The sequence below is a fragment of the Eleutherodactylus coqui genome, chromosome 4 (assembly GCF_035609145.1).
Source record: "Eleutherodactylus coqui strain aEleCoq1 chromosome 4, aEleCoq1.hap1, whole genome shotgun sequence".
NCBI classification, from domain to species: Eukaryota; Metazoa; Chordata; class Amphibia; order Anura; family Eleutherodactylidae; genus Eleutherodactylus; species Eleutherodactylus coqui.
Window position 1 is genome coordinate 76,899,460 of NC_089840.1, and position 24,380 is coordinate 76,923,839.

At 45.4% G+C, this 24,380-nt stretch overlaps 1 protein-coding gene across 1 annotated transcript in view; it reads left to right on the forward strand.

Moving 5' to 3' along the window:
- The window catches only part of DPH1 (diphthamide biosynthesis 1), a 233,998-nt gene extending 217,477 nt beyond the window's left edge, over positions 1 to 16,521 (forward strand). Inside the window, exons 9-12 of the mRNA XM_066599694.1 lie at positions 3,249 to 3,349; positions 7,331 to 7,409; positions 9,939 to 10,073; positions 15,597 to 16,521. Coding sequence (XP_066455791.1) covers positions 3,249 to 3,349; positions 7,331 to 7,409; positions 9,939 to 10,073; positions 15,597 to 15,686 — 405 coding nt within the window. The 3' untranslated portion in view covers positions 15,687 to 16,521. The remainder of the gene's footprint in view (positions 1 to 3,248; positions 3,350 to 7,330; positions 7,410 to 9,938; positions 10,074 to 15,596) is intronic.
- Positions 16,522 to 24,380: the final 7,859 nt, after the last annotated feature.

The window sequence follows — 24,380 nt, forward strand, 5'->3', positions numbered from 1 at the left end:
TCTACGTAGAAAGTGATTTACCCCCTCTATATTTTTACTCATTTTGGGATGACATTTTGGAGGCTTCAGAACCAATTGCTAGTTTTTCCAAAAACTTATGGACTCAAGTTATGTTTTCAGCTTAGCCTATGTCCAAATCTGCATAGGAGGCTCCATCTGTAGCCCCCGGCATTGAGCAAGCACAAAATGACACAGTATGCTGCGCTATTGTGCCCACAAAAATGCCAGAGGGTAGATCGGAAGCCAGACGAGCCCAATTATAGTCAGTGGGGTTCATATTTCGCAGTTCTTTTCCATCAAACGACAAGTTCATTTTTCTATTTTCTTCTGTTCTCCATGACAACAGGAAAATCAAAAGCCAAATGCTGGTGTGAACCCAGCCTTACAATTGTCATACTAAGAGCCAATTAACATTGTGAATTAAGGGACCGCTGCATCTACTTTGCCATAAATTTTAAACTCCTTGCAGGTTCAGCTGGAAGAAATGATAATATAAGATTTCTTCCTTAAAGTATTTATAAATATCTACTACATGGCAAAAAAAACCTAAAATCGGTTCTTGATGGAGCCATGATGGGTATGTCAGATTCGATTCCAACTCAATCCAGATGGATCACAATCACTTGCAGTGGGATCTAGCAGGATTTCGATAAAACACAGAGCGATCAGAGCCTTAATTATATCTTGTGGTTCTTGTTTTTTTTTTTGTTTTTTTTTAAGGCGGGTGACAACGAATGAGGCCGGTTTTATAGCTCCCTTGTGTCCTCTAAATATCCCAGACATCTGAAAGGAAATAGCTAGACGGACCTGTCTTGGAAAGTGGTGTAACGTCGGCCATTTTTTTTTCTCATCCATTTGGACATGTATATAAAAAATATTTGTCCTCAAGTGGCCCTCTTCTGTAAAACAAAAAATAAAAATGTTAAAAAATTATATCATAATTTTATAAATGATCATAAATTTATTTTTTTTTGTTTTTTTTTACAGAAGAGGGCCACTTCAGGACAAATATTTTTTTGTATTTGGAAACTGCATTTGTGTTGTAATACGTAAACACCATGTAATGTGTATACGATAAATTCCCAATCATATTGGGAATTTGTGGTATAAGGGTCAACCTTTAAAAAAAATGCAGAGAACTCATATTGATTTGAAGAAAAACAGTACTTCCACTGCTGAAATCCGTAGGAAATTTGGGGAATATGAAAGTGTAGAGTCTATTCTCACCTGGGCAATGATAGTGAGAGCCAGACACAGGGAGCTGTGGGTAGCTACAGCCCTCCACCCGCCGAACCGCGGAGCACAAGCCGGATACGTAGAGAAAACAAGGGGAGGATCGGTGATGCTGTGAAGACGACCAGGAGGGAAAGACTTCAGAATCTTTTTTTGGGCTACATGTTTTACTGACTTAGAAATGCATAGCCCAATAACGGTTCTGAAGCCTCTCCTGTCCTGGCGGTCTTCACAGCATCACCGATCTAGCCCTTGTTTGCTCCAGAGAACCCATATCGGCATTCCTACCTAAAAGCATTCAGAAGTTCTACCTTATTCTGGCCAGGATTTGCCTGCTCTTTGCCAAGCATGTAAGACCAGACTGAAAAAGTGACCGTTGTAGTTGTGTTCTGGGAAACCCCTGACCAGTTTTTCAAAGAAGCCCAGAAACCTGGGTTGGAATCACTGTGATGTCTACAAAATAAAAAAATCAGTTTTATAATGTATAATGTGCATGTTTTAGCCTCATACATTGTGTCCGCATGTATAATTTTCTATATATTTGTTAATGTCTGTCTGTTGGAGCATCACGCACAAACTGTACGACCGACTGACATGAGATTTTGCCCATAGTATAATCGCGAGCCAGAGAAGATTATAGGCTAAAAAAAATCGAAAATGTTGTCTTGGCAACCTAATTTGCATATTTTTGCCTTTGCTTGAATTTTAATGCAGTAACCCCCAAATTTGCTTTCACCAATGGATTCTACGGACTCTATTTAGTATTCCTGGTTATTTCCAACAAGTAATTCCCACTAGAAGGGTGCATTCAGACAACCATAAAAACCCAGCCGATATACGGCGTCTTTCTCTGCAGGGGGAGGAGGCTGGAAGAGCTGGGACCAGTGCTCTGAGCTCCCGCCCCCTCTCTGTCTCCTCTCCACCCCCCTGCACTATTTTCAATGAGGAGAGGCGGGACGGGGGCAGAGCTAATTCATGAAACTTAGCCCCGCCCCCGTTTCACCGCCTCTCATTGCAAATAGTGCAGAGGGGCTGAGAGGGGGTGGAGAGGTGGCAGAGAGGGGTTCGGGAGCTCAGAGCACTGCTCCTGGCTCTTCCAGCCTCCTCCCCCTGCAGAGAGAGACTCCATATATCGGCTGGGTGTGAAAACCCAGCCGATATATGGTCGTCTGAATGCACCCGAAGAGTCAGACTGAGTGCTGACAATTGGAGTTTCAGTACTGTCTTTTGGCCCCAGTCTAACCCTGATGAAGCCACCAATCGTTGGCCCATTTTGTCCTTCCTAATTCCGCCTTGGATGTCTGTGTGGATAATGATTTGTCCCCAGACAGGAATACCTGGTGCAAATTTATGAACACCGACCCTCATTTATCAACACTGTCTAACAGGAAAAAACAGTTTTTGGCGCATATAGCAACCTATCACAGAGCAGCTTTCATTCTATCTCAGCACTAAGAGGATTAACTACTGTTGCCCATAGCAACCAATCACAGAGCAGCTTTCATTTTATCTCGACACTGAGGATTGAAAACTGTTGCTCGTAGCAACCCATCACAGCACAGCTTTTATTTTACCTCAGCAGTATAATATATAGCAACCAATGATGGTGCAGCTTTCGTTTTACTTCAGCAGAATAACAAATGAAAGCTGAGCTATGATTGGTTGCTGTTGGCAACAAAAAATGCCAAATTTTACTCAAATCGGACCAGAACTGGGGATTTGTATACGACACAAACAGATTCTGTGTTTCAGATGTGACGTTTTGTATTGCACACGTTCTGTATGATGTACCCGGGTTATATATACATACTTTTCCCACACATATAAGTAATTTGAGTATTTCTCTCTAGTTCTGTGTAGATGTTTCATTTCATCTTTATTCTCCAGCTCCTGACTTAATTAATTAGTAAGGTTATTCACTGAAGGATAAGGCTTGGATGGCTGCCTTACCCCCAAATGCTCTTCTCTCCTTTTTTTGTGTAACACACTGAGGCTCTCTCTCTCTCTCCTCTCAGCACCTGGAGTCACGTCTACAGGCTCTCGGCTGTCGTTACGTGCGGCTTCTGCTGTCGGAAATCTTCCCTAATAAACTCAAGCTGTTCCCAGAGGTGGAAGCGTGAGTACAGAGAGCAGAGCGGTACACATACACACCGCCGCAGCCCTCAGCATGGGGGGGATATTTTGGCAATCTGGCTCAGCCACTTCACAACTGGCACTGGATAAACTGTGAGATTTAAAGCTGTAGAACATATCTTGTTGGCAACTCTTACAGAAAAACATAGCTTTCTCCACTTAAAATGCAACTTTCCTGTCTAGACCTACAGCCACTTTCCCTGAGGACAGGCCATCAGGAGGTCTGATCATATCATATGCACTTTATTTTCTACAACATAACCCCTTAAATAGCAGTAAATGTCATATACTGTGGCTAACAATGTTTGTATCGCTGTGTGTCCAGTCTATTCTTGCATCTATTTAAACCTTCCAACTATCATATATATATAATAATCAGTGTATGTATCTATCTTGCGGGTGTCTTTGCAACTAGCTACCTATTTTGGCATTCCAACTATCACTACCTACATAGTTATGTTTTCAACTATCAGTCCTGCAGTATTTCTATCTCGCATTTCTATCTTTGTCTATCTGTCATGTCTGCCTATCTCTCTACTGTAGTTGTGTGTCCTATATCTCTCATGTCTGTCGTTCTAGCTTTGACTGTATGTCAGTCCACCTCTGTCCATCTTGCAGATATCCTTGAGGATAGCTACCTGTATGTCTACCCGTCTGCCCTTGTCCATTTATCCGATAGGCTGTCTTTCTGTCTCTTGGTATATTAATCTTTGTCTGTTTGTTGGTATATCTATTTGTATATCCCTCCTACCTTTCTGTCTGTCTTGTGTCTGCCTTATGACTACATATGTTTATCTATGCTATCTCTCATATCAAGTTACAGTGAATCTTCTGCATTGAAAAGTAATCTTCTAGGAGTGTGTTTCTTTGTTTCATTTGCCAGTATGTGTAGTGTATGATCATACTGAAAGCTGGTTTAGTTAAAAAGGTGATTGCCTCAAAAAGGGAGTCTATTGAAGAGGTTTAACTCCTATCTATCGTAGTATATTAGTCTATTTTGTTTTTGTCTCCCCTGCCGTCCTGTCCCTTCTCGCCCGTCCCGTCCCCTCTCGCCTGTCCCGTCTCGCCCGCCCCGTCCCTTCTCGCCCGTCCCGTCCCTCCTCGCCCGTTCCGTCCCTCCTCGCCCGTTCCGTCCCTCCTCGCCCGTCCCGTCCCTCCTCGCCCGTCCCGTCCCTCCTCGCCCGTCCCGTCCCTCCTCGCCCGTCCCGTCCCTCCTCGCCCGTCCCGTCCCTCCTCGCCCGTCCCGTCCCTCCTCGCCCGTCCCGTCCCTCCTCGCCCGTCCCTCCTCGCCCGTCCCTCCTCGCCCGTCCCTCCTCGCCCGTCCCGTCCCTCCTCGCCCGTCCCTCCTCGCCCGTCCCTCCTCGCCCGTCCCTCCTCGCCCGTCCCTCCTCGCCCGTCCCTCCTCGCCCGTCCCTCCTCGCCCGTCCCTCCTCGCCCGTCCCTCCTCGCCCGTCCCTCCTCGCCCGTCCCGTCCCTCCTCGCCCGTCCCTCCTCGCCCGTCCCGTCCCTCCTCGCCCGTCCCTCCTCGCCCGTCCCTCCTCGCCCGTCCCTCCTCGCCCGTCCCTCCTCGCCCGTCCCTCCTCGCCCGTCCCTCCTCGCCCGTCCCTCCTCGCCCGTCCCTCCTCGCCCGTCCCTCCTCGCCCGTCCCTCCTCGCCCGTCCCTCCTCGCCCGTCCCGTCCCTCCTCGCCCGTCCCGTCCCTCCTCGCCCGTCCCGTCCCTCCACGCCCGTCCCGTCCCTCCTCGCCCGTCCCGTCCCTCCACGCCCGTCCCGTCCCTCCACGCCCGTCCCGTCCCTCCACGCCCGTCCCGTCCCTCCCCGCCCGTCCCGTCCCTCCCCGCCCGTCCCGTCCCTCCCCGCCCGTCCCGTCCCTCCCCGCCCGTCCCGTCCCTCCCCGCCCGTCCCGTCCCTCCCCGCCCGTCCCGTCCCTCCCCGCCCGTCCCGTCCCTCCCCGCCCGTCCCGTCCCTCCCCGCCCGGCCCGTCCCTCCCCGCCCGGCCCGTCCCTCCCCAACCGGCCCGTCCCTCCCCTCCCGTCACTCCCCTCCCCGTCACTCCCCTCCCCGTCCCTCCCCTCCCGTCACTCCCCTCCCCGTCCCTCCCCTCGTGTCCCTCCCCTCCCCGTCCCTCCCCTCGTGTCCCTTCTCTCCCCTCCCGTGTCCCTTCTCTCCCCTCCCGTGTCCCTTCTCTCCCCTCCCGTGTCCCTTCTCTCCCCTCCCGTGTCCCTTCTCTCCCCTCCCGTGTCCCTTCTCTCCCCTCCCGTGTCCCTTCTCTCCCCTCCCGTGTCCCTTCTCTCCCCTCCCGTGTCCCTTCTCTCCCCTCCCGTGTCCCTTCTCTCCCCTCCCGTGTCCCTTCTCTCCCCTCCCGTGTCCCTTCTCTCCCCTCCCGTGTCCCTTCTCTCCCCTCCCGTGTCCCTTCTCTCCCCTCCCGTGTCCCTTCTCTCCCCTCCCGTGTCCCTTCTCCTCCGCCCCGTCCCCCTCCCCCGCCTCTCCTTTCCCTTCTGTCCCCTATAAATCATAAAACTTTCTATTGGTGAGATGTAACTGAAACATATGAGATAATTTGATGACATCCGATGTTGTATTTTTTCTTTAATAGACTAACTGCATTATCCCTCGAAAAGCTTTTAGGTGAAAACTGCTTATAGAAATGAACAGATGTGGGAAATGTTGTTCAATTTCATGTTTCAAAAAAAAAGGTAGAGACGAGTACAAGAGAAAGAAAGAAAACCAGCGTCATGGAAATCTCTTTAACTGTTTATATTTAACTAGAGCAGTAAAGTTAAGAGCATTAATGAGATGCCTATTATTTCTGACCTGATGAAAAGAAGAGGTTAGCTCCCGAAAGCTTGTTAAGAGAGAATGCAGGCAGTCCATTAAAAAAGTATCATAAACCACAAATGTGCTGGAACGTCATCCTTCACCGGACTGAACTGGATACTACATTAATTTATAAAGAGAATATTTCATGACCGATTTTAGAGGCCACACTAGCTTCTTAGCTTTTAACTAGTTTTAGATCTCACTTGACTTAACCCTTTCAGAGCCTGTTGTTTGTTGGCCCTTGGAAGCTGTAAGCACTGTGATTTTGCTCTGCTTTCTGGAGATTGAATGAATTTCCATTGTCTAGTAGACTACCATCCTATAGGAGTCCTCTATGGACAATCCCTACTAATTAACAGGATCTCTTGAGAGTAAGCTGACCCCAAAGTGTTGCCCCGCTGTGGAACCCAGCGATCAGGTGTAAGCTGTGGGGTATCGGGCAGTAAGTGCTCAATTTCCCTGCAGCGCCACTACAGGAGAAATTAAGTATTACATAGTGCCCATTCAAATCAATGGTTTATCTGTGTAAGACAGGACAACTCCTCCAGAGTGAGAGACGTTCTCTGTAACTGCTCATACTCTGGCCAAGAAATGAGGATCCTGAACAGAAGAGCCCCTCTATTAAAGGGGTTATCCCACAATAGAAAGTTATCCCCTTATCCTGTGGAGAGGGGATTATTTTAGGAGAATCACACTGATCCTGACAACGGGGTCCCATGTCCCCCACTTATCGTTAATTCAGGCTTGCTTCTCCCACCTTCAGTGATGTCCGACTAAATGGAGCTGTCGGAAATTGCTGAACACTTTGTACTCTGCTATCTCTGGCAGTCCCATTGAAAGTATATGGAGCGGCACAACCTCCGCTCCATTCAATCTCTTCCTTACTGCAGGGGGTACAGGAAACCCGATGTGAGGAGAACGGGGGCCCTGATTCTTGGGATTGGTGGGAGTCTCGATTCTATCTGTGGATAGGGAATAACGTTACATTTTGGGATACCCTCTTTAACTCAGAATTCCTTAAGAGGATGTATAAAAATAGGTTTTCTAAACTGGATGACTGCTAGAAGACAATTGTTTAGTTCTCAAGACATGTCACCATTTCACATTAGCTAACTGTAAATTGTTTTTTTTCTTCTTACTTTCAGATGGATACAGGTCGCCTGCCCAAGACTTTCTATAGATTGGGGAACCGCCTTCTCCAAGCCTTTGCTGACTCCATATGAGGTACAAAATTGTCCATCCTTTCTCGAATTGCATTAAGTTATGCAATTTATGCTAATACCAATTCAATACAACTTGCTGGAATCTATGCCCGACAAATGGAAACATAGAAGATTTATGGCAGAATTCTGTTATGTTCCTCTGTTGTTCCTCCTGGAAATGTAGGAATAAATTGACAACTAGGAGTTACCAACCACCTTGTCAATAATGTGTCCACTGCCAGCACTGCTTGGATAGTGTCAGACTGTGCAGGATATGCCCCATATTCAGAAGGGGAATGGTAACATACATTTCCAAGAGGAATAACGGAAGAACAACAGAGACTTATAAGGAAAGTTGCTTTCGTCGAATACAAGAAAACAGACGTGATTTTAAAGGAACGTTAAAACTAAATAATATTTTTCCTCCATTTACTTGAATCAATTCTAATTCTCTTCTAAGCAGCCATTCAAGGCTGAGGGACGGCTAATCATGGTGACTTTCAATTGGTTTACTAACAAGAAATCAATAAATAAGTCTTCTCCCGTATCTCCAGCTCTGAGCGCCTCCGCACACAATTATATACAGTACATAATGTTTGGGTAATACTAGGCGCTTGTTTGTAAACTGCATTTTCATAAGCTGCTGACTTTACGTCTAGTGCGCCCTTAAAATATATTACCCCATAAATTGAAAGCACTGTGCATCTGCAAAGTGGTGATATCTTCGGTGTAAAGTATGTGAACCATTTAATAGTGGACCTGAAAGGTAATATTTAATGATTTGTATACAGTTGAGCCACTGAATTGTGTAGTCTTAAGAACATGTTGCTACACGATTTCATCCTTATTAGCCGTTGTAGAGGTCTGAATTTTTGCAGCAATACTGAATTTACCCTGCCATTTCATCCCGTACTACCTATTGGTTACTGAGGGGGGGGGGGGGGGGTCAATATATGACTATGTTGCCCACATTATTATTGTATTGGTGTTTGTCTCTCTGGGACTTTGGCTGTTTCACTGATGATATGTTCCTTAAGACATCACTGAATGCGGAAGTCACAACATAGGCATCCAGTAGGCACATCCTCGCAATTTCATCCTTGGCCACATCACAGTGGGAAAACTCTTCAGATCTCATAGGCAACTAAATTGGGCTAGTAAGAAGAGGAGAAACCGCTTTGTGTTTTTTTAAATTGACGTTCTCCAGCAGCTGAGGAAAAGGTCATCGGAATGAACACTGCGAAGAAATAACATTCACTGCTCATGTTCTACCTGTGAGGGACTGTCGAGCGCTTGGGCACCCAAGGATCGTCCCAAGGATCGTCCCAAGGATCGTCCCAAGGATCGTCCCAAGGATCGTCCCAAGGATCGTCCCAAGGATCGTCCCAAGGATCGTCCCAAGGATCGTCCCAAGGATCGTCCCAGGGATCGTCCCAGGGATCGTCCCAGGGATCGTCCCAGGGATCGTCCCAGGGATCGTCCCAGGGATCGTCCCAGGGATCGTCCCAGGGATCGTCCCAGGGATCGTCCCAGGGATCGTCCCAGGGATCGTCCCAGGGATCGTCCCAGGGATCGTCCCAGGGATCGTCCCAGGGATCGTCCCAGGGATCGTCCCAGGGATCGTCCCAGGGATCGTCCCAGGGATCGTCCCAGGGATCGTCCCCAGGATCGTCCCTCCTGTGCTTTCACAGAGGAGCGATAATCATTAACTGATTGGAGGAGAAGCAGTCCGGAAATCTCTTCCTGCCTCCATTCAGAGTAAACAGGCAGTTGCTCATGGGGCATATGACTAGGCACAGGCTGGCAAAGAAGCCGCAGCACTCGCCCAAGGAATGCAACCTCTTTTGAGCTTCTGATTGGCAGGGGTGCTGGGAGTCGTATCCCTGCCCTTCTGATATTAATGACCTATCCAGACGATAGGTCATCCGTATCCAAGTGCTGGAGAACCTGTCATCATTACATTTTCTAATTAACCCCTTCAGTGGCAGGTTTATAGCTTTTTGCTGTAAATTTGCTGGAGATTTTCCGGGCGTGCCACTGAAGGTGAGCAAAATAACCTTGTCCCTTTATACTTGCAATGCAATCATCCACCAAGATTACTTTTACTCCTCTTATCAGTATTGTTGTTGAGGTTTTGTTTTATGCAAAAATGGCGGCTTGAAAATTTTTGCTGAGAAAATAAGTGGTGTCTTGGAAAAATTGTGAAGGTAGGATCACTACCCCTCATTTACCTGCGCCGAGAGCCTCTCATTGTGTATGCAACTGAGCAGAATCCTACGTTGAAAAAGGAATTGACAGTCTTGGCTGTTGCTGAGCTACATCTCCCGTGACGTACCGCTGGTCATAGCGGATACCTATCCCTGGAGGAGCGCTCGTTGCACCCGTAATAGACCAAGGCAAAGGTCAGCTATGTAACAAATGTCAGACTAGTGTAATTCGTACTGCAGTGCTTCTCGGGGATCAATGGAATAAGTAGACAATGTACTTTATTTTAGGCGATTTCATTCCAGGACTGGGATTGTTACGATTTGAGATCTTCTGCTTTTTACAGGCCTGTGTGGCTCTAAAAGAAGCCGAATGGCAGAAGACTTATCCCATGGATTTCTATTCTAATCAGTCTTTGGGTCCTTGGACTGTGAACCACGAGTCTCATCGTCCTCCACGCCCAACGACTAGACAAACAAAGGTGAGGACCGGTAGAAGGGACTGGATGCCGCCACTTATTCAGCATTGGGCCACTTTCAGACGAGTGTATTGTAATGTGTCCGTAATACGCACGTGTTACAGATGATATCACAACTGTGTCATCAGTATTTGATCTATATTGCTGCCATTGGGTTTATTTTCTAATGGACATGTATTGATCCGCTTTCGCCCTCGTGAATAGATACATAGATTTACATTAGCTCCATATTACGGTCCCTAAAACACACGTGCCGAATATGAAGGTAAAATACGCTCATTTGAAAGCAGCCTTAGTCTGTATGGTCATTTAGATTGGATGAATATTTTAATATAACTCTTCATACAGTCTTTGTATTACCTTTTGTATTCATTCTGCATCGAACACACTTTTTTTATCCATTTTTGTCAGTCATATTTATTGATATACTTTGGCACTATGAATTTGCGCTGGCTTTAAATTGTTCCCAACTTTTGTGCACCAATTCTGCCACCTAGTGGTGATCAATAAGCTTAACTTGTCTCCAATACACTTTCATTATAATACAACCGAAAGGCAGTTCTCTATGGACCTAGGGGCATTCAAAGAAGGACGTGCTGTGCACAGATAGTCATGTTCATGTTTTGTGTGTGTATATATACAATGCCGATTCCAAAAAAGTTGGGACGCTGTGTAAAATGTAAATGGATGATAAGAAAAAAAGAAGGCAATGATTCTGAAATCTCATATAACCATATTTTATTCACAAGAGAACAAAAGTCATCAGAGGGGGGAAGGGAGACACTTTTCCATTTATTAAAAAAATTAACTCCTTTAGAAATGGATGGCAGCAACACATCTCCAAAACCAGTTGGGCCGGCGCCGTGTTTACCGTTGTGTAGCATCCCCTCCTCTTACAACAGTCTGTAAATGTCTGGGAAGTGAGGATACAGATTGCATTAGTTATGGAAGAAGAATGTTGTCCCATTCTTGTCTGATGTAGGATTCTTGCTGGTCAACAGTCCATGGTGGTCTTTACTGGATTGGACTTTGCTTCTTGGTTATATGAGACTTCCAAGTCCTTGCATCACTCTTTTGTTTCTTTAAACCTCTTTAAATTTTACACAGCGTCCCAACTGTTTTGGAATTGGGGCTGTATATATGCGTAGGTGCGTGTGTGTGTGTGTATATATATATATATATATATATATATTATATTCTCCTGTTTCCCTGAAAATAAGACAGGCTCTCTCATTATTTTTTGCTCCAAAAGATTCCCCTTTTTTACATGAATAGACAGCTATTTAAAGTAGCTTTTTAATTAACTGTATCTAGGATACAGTTAATAAAAATTGTGGATTAGGGCTTATAGTTCAAGCATCCTGAAAAGTCATGCTAGGGCTTATTTTTGGGGTAGGTCTTGCAGTCTTATTTTCAGGGAAACAAGATGTGCGTGTGTCTGTGGAGAGAGAGAGAGATATGTATGTGTGTATAGTGTTATATGAAGGATGCTTTGTTCAGAGTATAAGAATAAATGAAGAGCGTGCATTCCTTTTTATACTGAGAGGCGAGAGTAGGTTCTTAATAAAAGTGCCGGAGCCTTGCGCCAGCAGCAGTCTTTACATTGAGGGGGTAGAGGTCATTGTAAGATAGAGAGGATATCTCCGCGGCTTTTGCTTGGAGCCACTTAATGTTGCCCGTTTATCATGTTCCCTAACGCAGTTGTCCGTTTTAAGGTCTTTAAGCAGCATTTTATAGTGGTGTTTTTGCCCTTGTGTTCCTTTTATCATCTATAATGGAACCACGGCACAATTAGGGATTGATACAAATCACATGAGATAACAAAAGGGGGACTTCATGAAATGAATACCAATAGCCCGCTAGCAATCATGTAGACACATTTACATTACTCCTTTTTTTTTAGCTTCTTTACGATCATTAAACAGGGTGGAATTAAGGAGGAGTATGAACATGATGCAAGGGTGCAGAATAGATTCCAAACGGCAGGCTTCTGGGACTTGTCATTTAATAGTGATGCAATGGTCAGTGGTGACACTCGCATTGGCTAATATACTGTAAAGTGCGTTCTGCTCTTCCAAACAGACTCCTCAATATGCCTGACTGGTTAGGTTTCCTATTCCCACATATGAAAAGGGGTGATGCCGATCTTGTCTCATCTCATAGGATTCCGATAGGATCTAAAAAGCACACGCGTTCCACATCTTCTTGCATAGGGGGTATGCACATTAGAAGTAAACCTCTAAAACCGACCCCATCCTACTCCGTTTGGGTACATGCACATGGAAGATATGTCTGTTTGGGTTTCTGGCTCAAAATCGGACAGAAGTAGCACCCATTCATGTGAATCAGTGAATCAGTGTATACACTGATAGTCCGAGTAAAACTAAAAGTTGCAGCATTTCTCGTTCTTGTACAATTTTTGAACGCGAATAGTCTGTATCGGAGTGTTATCTTCAGCACACGGATGGGATGTCCGATGCAAGTGGCGCCCAAAGGTCTTGCATGCAACTTTTTAATCCCCTGTGTGCATGTACCCTTAGGCTAACTTCACACTGGCGAGGCCATGAATCACAGTCTGATATCGCACTCGCCAACATGCGATTTCCCTGTGGGTGTGAGGCGGTTTTATATTACTTTGGGGGTGTAGCAGCCGACAGCCACAGCAGAGGATGGCGGAATGTTTCCCATTGTTTTCAATGAGGAGACATCACATCGCACTTGCGTGTACTTAGCATGCAGTGCGATGCTAACACCGGCCCCATTAACAGTAATGGCAATGCAAAACGGGTGCCGAATTCCCCACTCTTGTGCGCTGGGTTGGATCTTCCCCAATAATAGGGTCCCCATTTGATTCTTATTATTAGACCCCTCTTTTTTGTACACAATCCTGACTGATGCACACATAACCTGTATCTATTATAAACCCCCTGCAGCCGGTAACCCAGTGATGGCAGTAAATCTATATAATGCTATCCGTTATCACAGCGATGTTCTGGTCCCCGCTGTGCATATCGCCATCCTCCATAGACATGTTTTTTCCCTTTATCTATCCCAGGATTTAGAGTGCAATGTCACTTTCCTTGTATTGGGCTATTATAGATGTGCTTGTACCCCTCCGTACTCTTATGTAACTGTCTATGTACCGTGTGAAGTCATTTAGGAAGCATAATAAACTGGCAGTGTGCAGCACACAGAGCTGTTTTCTCCCTTGCTGCTTCCTAAATGGCAGTCAGGAGTTTCTCTTGCTCATTTATTATGGTACAAAGCGGAAATTGCTGTACCTGGAGATAGTTGGTTGTACGCAAAGGTCACTGACTAGCAACTCCTGACATTGAAATTATCCTCGCTCCTTAACTCCTTTGTGGATGAACACATTTCAGACGCAGTCCTGGAGAGAGCCTGGATTGTGGCTGTACTGTACCCGCGTGCTGCCTCTTTACAACATTGAGGACTCGCTGCTCCTAAAAGCCCTCGTCGGTTTATTTTAGGAAGTGTCATCAAGATCGGCTCCAATTAGCTTATACGACAGTTACGGCACCGATTCGGTCTGTAAACCTGATGTGTACTAGTTACAGAAGGATATTGACAAAAGTACAAAAAGGCCCGTCCTCACCTACACACAGTGCTTTTCATCACAAGCCATGGTCCTTGTAGTTTCTGCGTGGTATTACATGCTTCACTTTCCCATCTTCCCCATCTCTTTTTCCCTCCTGCAATGTCACTTTATTCTTTAACACTAGAAAGACCATTTCAAAATTGAAACGCCCTTTTTGGGGGGGAAAAGTGGAGTTTTCTGACTTTTAACATTTCTTTAATTATTTTTGAGGCACAGTTTAAAAAAAAAAAACATCGAAATACCTAAAACGGCTGATGGCACATTTTTGTTCCATATAGACAAAGATGAAGCTTGCCCTGGTGCTGATATGTCTGTCGTATCGTGGTTTTTACTGCGGGGTCTCTTCTCACTATAGGGAGAGATTTCCGCAGCGAAATACAGGCGGAGAAGCTGCTTTAAATCTGCGCTCAATGGCGCGGATTCTGCTGTGGAAGTCTTGTGGAATTTCCGTGAGGTCCCGCTGCAGACATTCCGTGAGATCTCCGCCAGCCTAAGTGTCTGCCCCCATCATCCACACCATGATTCACTAGTGTCCTCATCATAGAGCCCTTTTACACTGGATGATCTGTTAGGTGCAGATGCCAGACAGGTCCTCCCAGCGATACTCATTCCTGTGCTTTTAGTAGTGAACGGAAGCAGAGCGGATACTAGTGAACAGAGGCGGAGCGGGCCGGCTATCGTTCCAGCTTGCCCGCCTCCATTTACAGTAAGCAGGTAGTCCTTCATAAGTGAATGACTGCTTGTTTACATGGCCCAACCTGTAGTTCGTTTTTCAACACGCAGAAACTCAAGCACGAACGAGAAGCAAACAAGTTCTCATTCGGCGTTCAGTCGGTGCGTGCATTTGAACTGAACAATAATCTTTCAGAGATCAGCAGGATCCGCTGCCAAGGACCCCCTCCAATCAGCTGTTCTCTAGGCTGGTGCACTGATTTGTTCTCTGCAGGAAGCAGACAGCTTTGTCCTTAATCAGGCTTGGTATTATAGGCAGAGTTTTCATTCACTTCAATGCCTGTAATATCAAGCCTGGCCACTGCAGTGCGAACGGAGCTGTCTGCTTTCTGCAGAAATCCGTTCAGTGCACAAACGCAGCAGCCCAGCGAACAGCTGATCAGCAGGAGTCCCATGCGGCAGATCGCCACTGATGGATTACAATCTAAGGATAGGCCATCAGTAGTTTACAACTGGAAAACCCATTTATCAACTATTTAGATGGATTGGCTATTTCCGTTCCACCCCACATTCCCTTCTACTCTATGTCCAATGACCACCTATGTCTGTTGGATGATAAAAGCTTATGTTGCTGTGTGTGAGTTCGGTCCTCACTGCCCACAGACATTCAGTAATGTCAATCGCACAAAAAAATGAACCGCATTACAAACGTTGCAGTGTATACAAGATCAGCTTTTATTTAGACAATCAGTTTTTCACAGAGAACTGCAGTGTTGCAACGTTGTAGACAATCCTCCTTCAGGAATTTGCTGGAGCAGTGACTTAAGAAACCCCATGGAAGGTGGACCTTGGGTATGGCCAAGGGTGGTTTTACACAGGCAGATAATCTCCCTGTGGTAACAAGCGGCGACCGACAACGAGCATATCGATCAGTGTCCATTAATTATGGTTACACTGGCAGATGATCGACAGCATGGATATGTTCGCCTCCATATGGAATGCATTTGCCAGCACCATTGAGATTGAGGGTTGTGCTGCCGTAGAGTAATTTTATGCCTATGTGTTAGCCCAGCATATTCAGATGAGCCGATGATTGGGCAAACAAATGTTCGCACCCAACCGTCGGCCCATGTCAAAGGGTCTTTACTTGTAGTTACCTCCCCTTCTCCTTGTAAGTCAATGTCCTCCATCTTCTATCTTTCGCAGAGTATATCTAACTTTTTTCTCTACTTCTCTAGAGTTCTCAACCAAGAAAGGAGCCAACCTTAGAAAAGAGTACAAACACAGCAAGCCTGCCAATGTCTGGAAGAGGTACAGAGCCAAGCTAAGTGACCGTGATGAGGATTGTGTTCCCTCCGCACCCCTCAGGCCTACTTCTGTACTGATTATTGGAGATACCGAAGTCAACTGCAAACTCCAGGAAGCTGGTGTGAAGAAACCACGCAAAACCCATTATGTCTGCTCAGTAGACCTAGAAATCATCAGGATTCCACTAATAACCTCGTAGACCTGGACAGCAGTTTTTATTAACCCTTTCATGTTAGAAAACTGACAAAGTGTTGCTTCATCAATTACATTTTTTTTGTTGTTTTTTTTTTTTTTAAAAGCCCTGAAATACATGGACCGTTGACTGAGGTCAGGTTGCACCCAGCTGCACCCTCCTTTTTTATCTTGGGGTTTCTCGAGCCATGCAGTGTCTGCTGCTAATTAAAAGCTCTGTTTAATAAGTGCCGATGAGCTCCCCCCCCTCCTCCTGCTGTTGCCTGGGCGATGAGGAATCCGAACCCGTGAAGCCCCCACTACTGGCACAGACTGCAGCATCCCCTCCTGCGAGAGCCAATCACCTCCTGTGTGGAGACCCACAGCAAGCAGCTCTGTAATGTCTGTGATGGGATCACGGGCTTTAATGTTCCTTGGAAGGGGCCCAGCAATCACTGCGCCTGCAGCTTCTATCCTGGGAAGCGCTGAACTCGAGGGGTGTTACATTGATTGAAGTAAGAGAGTGAATAAACAACAAACAGCAGATGCAGAATAAAAGCTTGAAACGGGTCGCAGTTCCAGTCATGTGAAGTTACAAGCACTTCATTTTCCTAAACAATAAATTGAAAAAATATTGTTCCTTTTCCCATATAAAAAAGTGAGTAAATTCTTTTTTTCCCCGAACGTTTGTGTTTTTGCGATAGATCGTTCACTTTTTTTTTTTAGCACTAAAGCAAATCCAAGAGGCTGTACATGTACGGAAAAGAGTCTGCCTTAAACTATGCGGCTGTGTGATATTCTCCACTGTCAGAACAGAACTCCGTTGTCTGATCATATAAACCGCTCGGGAAATTATAGGAACACTTAAATTGCACATGGGATCTTGATGTGTGAACGGTTTCTCTAGGCTCTTACACGTCTGTCACATGTGCTTTGTGTGACCCGGCTCTCATCTGTGAAGAGAACGGGGCGCCTAGAACCATTTAGGGGTGTCTGGCTGTTGCCCCTCCAGCGTACCTATTATCACTTTCATTTGAACCAAAGCAGGTGAAATTGATACACTTAGTCTTTCTAAGGGACCTTTCACACTGGCCAGAAATAAGACAGAGCAAGCTGCAATCGGATTTTGCTACAGAATTAAAAATGGCTTAAAACCTATCGCAATTCCGCATCAAAATCTGCACTTAGACGTATGGATTTTAGAATTGGCTGCATCCTGCGTCCTACTTCCGGCCCGCGTAAAAGGTTCCTGACTAGACAAATTGACATCCCTGAAGTCTAAGCTTTTCCAATCCAATTTTGGATTCAGAGTTTCCTAAAAGGCTTTCTCTTTCTGCTGTTATACAACAGTGCCATCTGCTGGCTAAAGCCTGTGTGCGCGCGCCAGAGAGGATCCGACAGCGGAGTGGCTGGCCATAGACAGTAAGAATACCCTGTCGGACGTCTTCTGACATTGGAGCTGTACAAGCTTCAATCAGAATGTAGGAAGACGTCAGACAGTGGATTGGAAAGGGTTAAAGGATGCTAATACACTAGTGCTTTTAGCAGTCATAAAACAGTGTTTATTGCCAGGCTGCAGCCTGATGGTCATCGGGGAAACGCGTATCTTAGTGGTAGCCCCCAGCGCACATGTAATAGCATCCTAAGTGACTTGGAGTTCTTCTGTGATGCTTGTGTTTCCCCCATTTTTGAGCAGCATACATGAGCCTCTGGTATATATGTCACTCAAGCTCGATATACAGCAATGGTATCGGACTTGTAAGGCCACTTGCACAAAGCCGAAAAAATCGTAAGAGATTTGTCCATATGCACGAATATGAACCCTATTCTTTTAAATGGAATCATGTACAACAGGGATTCCCCCCCACCCGCCCCCTGCATCCCTTACACTGACACATGTATTATTTCTCTATACTAAGGCGTAAGGCATGCTCTACATGGGCAATATTGTGGCGTTCAGATATACTGAAGCTATATGGTTGGCTGCAATGGGTAACTTATGCTTTGGGTATTTTAAATGAGGTCCAATGTTATTTCAAATGCAATGCATCTTTGACCAATAGCCTTGGTGATGTCATATAACCCGTTAAGCATGCAGAGTGCAGTATCCATAAGCTAATGTGGCATATAGATGTGCTCAGTGTTGGCAAATCCAAAAACAATGTGTAGTTGAATATAGAGTGTTACCCTGGACATAAGACCTACCCAGATTTTTGTGGGATGGGAGGGGCTTGAAATATAAGCCCTAGCTACACTACATGCAAAAAAAACATACATAGCAGGCACCGCTCAGGTCCCTCCTGCTGGGCTGCGGCGCACCGGCAGGCTTTCGTGCTGTCCTGAATGCCAACGGAGGATCTCTTGCTGGTTACAGGCCTTGAATACTCCGCCTCCAGCAAGCAATTGCTCTGATTGGTTTAGGAGCACCGCCTCAGCCAATCAGAAGCTGCGCTCGATGAACCAATTACCGGTACAACCATTCATTAAATGACATAATTGAATGGCTGTGATTTGTTCCTTGAGCACCGGCTTTCATTGGTTGAAGAGCACTGCCTTAGCCAATCAGACCAATCCCTTCCTGGAGGCGGGTATTCAAGCCCCGTCGCCAGCAAGAGATGCTCCATCAGCATTGAGGACAACACGGAAGCCTGCAGGAGCGCCGCAGCCCAGCGGGAGGGACACGAACAGCACCTGCTAGGGGAGTATAGACACTGTGCCTCCTTTGGGGCAAAAATTAATATAAGACAGGGTCTTATTTTGTGGGAAATACAGTATTTTACACTGGCCGGAAATGTTGTGGAATTTCTGTATAAACCACGTGAAGGAGATTTTCTACAGCAAATCTGCAGTGGTTTTTAAAAAGTTTCCAAATAAAATTAAAAGATTGTAAATGTCGATTTCTGCTGCGAATGTCAACCTTGGAAATACAAGGGTTAAAATCTGCAGCATTTCTGCAAGTCAACGCACTGCCAAATAGGCCCCATTTAGATGCAGATTTGGCCACTACGTAATTATTGCGAGTTTTCCGTCGCGGAATGGCCGCAGAGATTACGCTTCGTGTGAAGGCAGCCCACTAGTTTGTGTCATTCACTTTTCATCTGCTGGTCCGAGACTGTAGAATTTCTTCATAGAAAAATTTTGCGACGTTTACGAAAATCGTGGAAGAAGAGTCTCCAGTAATTACACCCAGCTAAGGAAAATAACTTTTAATTAAGAACCCAGCAAAATGTATACATGTATCTTTATCTGTATGTCCCAGAGGTGAACAAGACCTGGCAAGAGAATTACATTTTACAGCTTCATTAAATGTTTTTTTATCTGATCAGGCAGCAGAGAAGATGTCGTGTTTTTCAGATCATCATTAGTGGATGGCGGACAATCTTTTCTAAAAACATCCATCTGATCATGCGTTACTTGTAAACAAACCACCTACAAACTTCATGACACGGTAATTAACGGTTTCTGCTTCTCCGCAGACGAGACACAAAACAGAGTACCATTACTGAGGGAGTGCTGTGTGGCATATGCAAGTAGGCGCTTTGATCTGTCATGGGCTTAACCAGAGGTGTAATTACAATTTACATGTGGCGCCAGTTTTTGGTTCTCGTACAAAACGAAGCATTTAGAAAAAAAAAGTTAGACCGTAATTTGAAAACCAATCAAGAATGTAACAACAAACATGTAACATAGAAATGGAGAGATACTGTCCTTTGTATCTGTGTAGATGATTTGTTGCAGAAAATCTACACTAAATCCACCTCCTCGTTTCAGGAGGTGGAATCTGTGCGGAAAATAGGCAGCAGAAGTTAACGAAAACGTGAAGTTTAAAATGAAAAACGTTTGGTACGGTAATCTTGTAGATATGATGCCTTTTAATGACTAACAAAAATACATGATGTTATAGCCAGCTTTCGAACCTCTCAGATATGCCTGAGGAAGGACCCTGAGAGGTTAGAAAGCTTGCTATAACATCATGTATTTTTGTTAGCCATTGAAAGTTATCATATCTACACAATTACCTGATTTCTCTTACTGACGACAAGATATAAAACCTCTCATCCACGTGGAACCAAAAAGTTCCACATTAAATTCGCAGCAGAATTGACGTGGGGTGCGGATTTTATATCCTCAGCATGTTAATTTATGCTGCATATTTTCAGTGCAGATTCCACCTCTTCAAACGAGGGGGTGGAAACTGCATCAAAATCCACACCACATTTGCTGCTGATTTCCTGCTGTGAAATATCCACCAAGTGTGAACTACCACAAATGCTGCAAATTTTCTGTACGCAAAATACAGAGCGCTTCCGCCCCATGTGGATGTACCCATAGGGACTTTTCACATATCTAGAATTGTTCCGCAACATACAGTGAAATTTGCCATTTTGTGGGAAAATCTGCATCAAAATCTGCAAGTCTAAAGGTGCTTTCGTACTGGCGATGAAATCGCACCATTTCCCAGTGCTGTGAGGCTGAGTAATCACAACATTATGAAGCTTTCCAATGGCTCCCTTCACATGTGCGATGTTTTAACGCTCGCGATGCAGCATGTCCTCTCTTTTTGCGATCTTGCTCATTGTTTCTAATGGGGCCAGTGGCAGCAGCGTCAGCCCCATTTAAAGCAATGGGAGATGTTCGCCACTCCAATCATCACCAAACACTGTGACAGCACTGTCAGTGTTCCTTGATGAGGGGACTCTCCGCGGCGAGGACTTTCGGGGGGACTTCCCGCAGGGATGACAGAATCCCCTCTCACAGCAGTGGCAGAGGATTGCGATCATCTCCCATTGATTCCTGGAGATGCTGCCACTGGCCCCATTGAGAAGAATGGGAGAACATCACAATCCCCTGCTATTAACCAATCACAGCCATTCAATGAATGGCTGTGATTGGTTAATCGAGTGCTGGCTCTGATTGCCTGATGCGGCGCTCGATAAACCAATCAGAGCAATCGCTTACTGGAGCCGGATTATTCAAGCCCTGCTACCAGGAAGAAATGCTCTGTCGACGTTCAGGAGAAAACTGAAGCCTGCAGCAGCGCCAGAGACCAGCGCAAAGGAGCCAAATGCAGGCTACTAGGTAAGTATTAAAAGACCCCTCCCAAAAATAAGACACCGTGCCTCTTTTGGGGCAAAAATTAATATGGCAGTGTCTTATTTTGAGGGAAACAACGGTATGTGCAGTGATGAATGTATGGACCCCATCTACATAGAGTAAGCTGTTCTATATATATATATATACACCCCCTGTCCATTCAGCTTGGGGACTACATTTTTAAACCATGTACATTGCAAAAGTGACCCCTTAATGTTCATTTTATAGGATGACCTGATATAAGAAGGAGCTTTATGAAGTCATGGGAGGCAAAGAGTTAAGTTGTTTGTGTCTGAACAGGGCACTAGTGCTTAAAAGACTTAAATTGTGCCCATCTGTCCTCGCTACTTTTCACCAAAGTGAGGATGATCGCCTACTCAAGTGTCTGCCCTTTCCAATCTGTCTTTGTCTCCAATCTGCATCAGGAGATTAATGCGCTTTATAGAACATATTTCAAGGTGTTTCAGCACGGAGAAGGTTCAACCCGACTCTCGATGGGAAAGAAGAGGAAAACTCCACGCAACAGTGATTCTTATTAATTTGGGCAGCCAGTCTGCACCTCGCTAGGTAAAATCGCTGGTAATTAAAGAAATCATTCCAGGTTCTGCTCAAATTCACAGGGGGATGTTTATGTGCGCCAGAACAGTTAGTGGAATGGGGTTTTAACAATCACGTTCATTGTATAAACTCAGAATCTGTAACACAAGGGCTGTGCTGGTTACATGCGGCTGCTTGTATAGTATACATGGGCTACAGCGCTGCGCAGTGAGCAGATGATCGTCAGAGGCCGTGACCGAAGTACATGTGCTGCTTTACGGGTATGTTCACAGGGAGTAGAATTGGGCAACGGTCTACAGTACCAGCAGTGTGGGCGAGGCTGCAAGAAATCTCACCATTTATGTTAACCTTTTCCAATCCACTGTCTGACGTCTTAAGACATTAGGATTTAAGGCTGTACAGCTCCAATGTTGGAAGACAGCCGTTGGGGTTCTCTTACTGTATATTGCCAGCCACTCTGCTATCGGAGCCTATCCAATGTGTCACCTCATGCAGTACTGGCTTTAGCCAGCAGATAGCGCAGTTGTATAACAGCAGAAAAAGAGTAAGCCCCTAGGAAAACCAGGATACAAATTGGATTGGAAAGGGTTAAATCTGCAGTATGCCGATTTTGGCGAGGATCCACAGCAGAAAATCTGCAACATGAGGGCATAGGCTAAGGATGCAGCCACACAGGATGGATGAACTGCAGTTTTTCTGCCACGGAAAATCCACAGCGTTTCGGCTAGCATCACATGGGCGAGCGAGATATGAGGCAGTGAATCCCACGCCCATATCATCATGAATGCGAGGCGTTTTCATGGTAAAACAGCCTCTCATCACTTCGGGGATGCAGGGATCCTTCGGTGGAGGATCGCTGAGTTGCTGTCAATGTTAGACCTTGCGGAAATGTGGAATGTCTGCAATGGAAATTCTGTGGCAAATTCTGCATCTTTCCGCATCCAAAATAGTCAAAATCTGCATCATTGGTGCAGATTTCGACTCAAAATCAGCTGCTTACCCCCAGCAGCTGAAGATACAGCGCTCACCTCCGAAGTCATTGGCGGTCAGCGCTTCCTTCACCTGACAGCCTCTAGTGAGCGCAGTGCCACTGTTCAGGTGATATGGAAGTGACCAGTGGCACTGCGCTCCCTAGAGGGTGTAGGAAGCGCTGACACCCAAAGACTCCGGAGGTGAGCACTGTCTCTTCTGAAATCAGCTGCAGGTACTTGTCACTCAGGACCTAAGGAAATCTATGTGAAAACTGCATTGTGCCCCGGTAGACGCCTTTCACACGGTACGGAATTACGCCGCAGGATGTAGCCAAATCCGCAGCTGCAGAATTCCACGCTGAAATCCACAGGTATAAGGGTGAATTTAGATGCGGATTTACAGGCAAGTTTTAAACCATTTTCAATTCCACATCAAAATCCACGGGTAGCCTGCGGAATTTGCCGCGGCTTGCGGTGTGTCCTGCGGTGTAATTCCGTCCCAGGTGACACAGCTCTGTAATGTCGCACTCACCGAAGCCTATGTGGAAGTGGCTTTTAAAGAGGACCTGTCAGCCATGTGGAAATATACTTGGTGTCCTTCCTTGGCTATTCTTTCCGAAAATGAATGACCTATGTTGTTGTGGTCACCAAAAAAATGGAATACAAGCTATGATGGATCCGCCGCTGACTATTTATGGGGTCTGCAGCTTCTGTCATGGTGTCCGGCATCTTACTAGTTTATATAGCGCTACTGTTCTATTTGTTCCATCGAATGTGATGGAATCTAAAAGCCTCCATCGCAGGTGTGAACGGAGCCTGAATGGACAGCTTGGCGTTACCTTGTATCCCGTGTCAGTATATCATGTCCCTACACCATCTAAGGCCAGTTGTGTTACAGATACTACTGCAACCATACGGCATCAGTATTTGGCTTCGTATTTGCTGTCACTGGTTTTAGTTCCTACTTGGTAAATATGAATCCATGTTTGCTCGATAGAAAATATTACCAATGACTGCAAAGTACGGAGCCAATTACAGATCAAACGCTACTAATATACAGTGCATCTGTATTTTAACACTTTCCAATCCACTGTCTGGCGTCTTCCTACATTCTGATTGATGCTTGTACAGCTCCAATGTCAGAAGACGTCCGACAGGGTATTCTTACCATCTATTGCCAGCCACTCCGCTGCCGAAGCCTCTCTGGTGCACACACTGGTTTTAGCCAGCAGATGGCACCGTTGTATAACGGCAAAAAGAGAAAGCCTTTTAGGAAACCCTGAATCCAAAACTGGATTGAAAAGGGTTAATCACTATCCATAAACCACGATAGGCTATTTTTTAATGCAATAAGGACAAAAGAGGGGCATGCGGTGCTCTTAAAGCAAAGCCGTAAAAAAAATCCCATATGTAAATAGCTTTACATCAGCCCCGTATTATGGCCTGCAAAGTTAATACAAACTAAAAATGCCCTCGTGTGACTACATACTGTCCAATCAGTGCTAGCAGAGACGCTGAGAAGAGGAATGTAACGACCAGTTTATTTAACCCCTTGATGGCATGGCAATACGAGGGCTGCTGTTGTAGTTTTCATTGATGGCATATTTTGATACTTATAGTGCACGGTATAACGTTTATTACATTTTTTTTTTTTGGCGGGAAGAAAGAGAAAACCCCTCAGTTCTGCCATTAAAGTTTCTGTTTTTATATAGCATAAATGACAGGATAATTTATTTTACGTGTTGGTATTACAATACCCAAATTATATATTTTTTTGTTGTCATTTTTGCACAATAAAAAATGTTTTTTGGGGAAATTTTTTATTTTTTTTATTTTTGAAGTCCTATAACTTGTTTTATTTTTCCATCAATGGAGCTTGGTGAGGGCTTGCTTTTTGTGTGACAAGGTGTAGTTTTTATT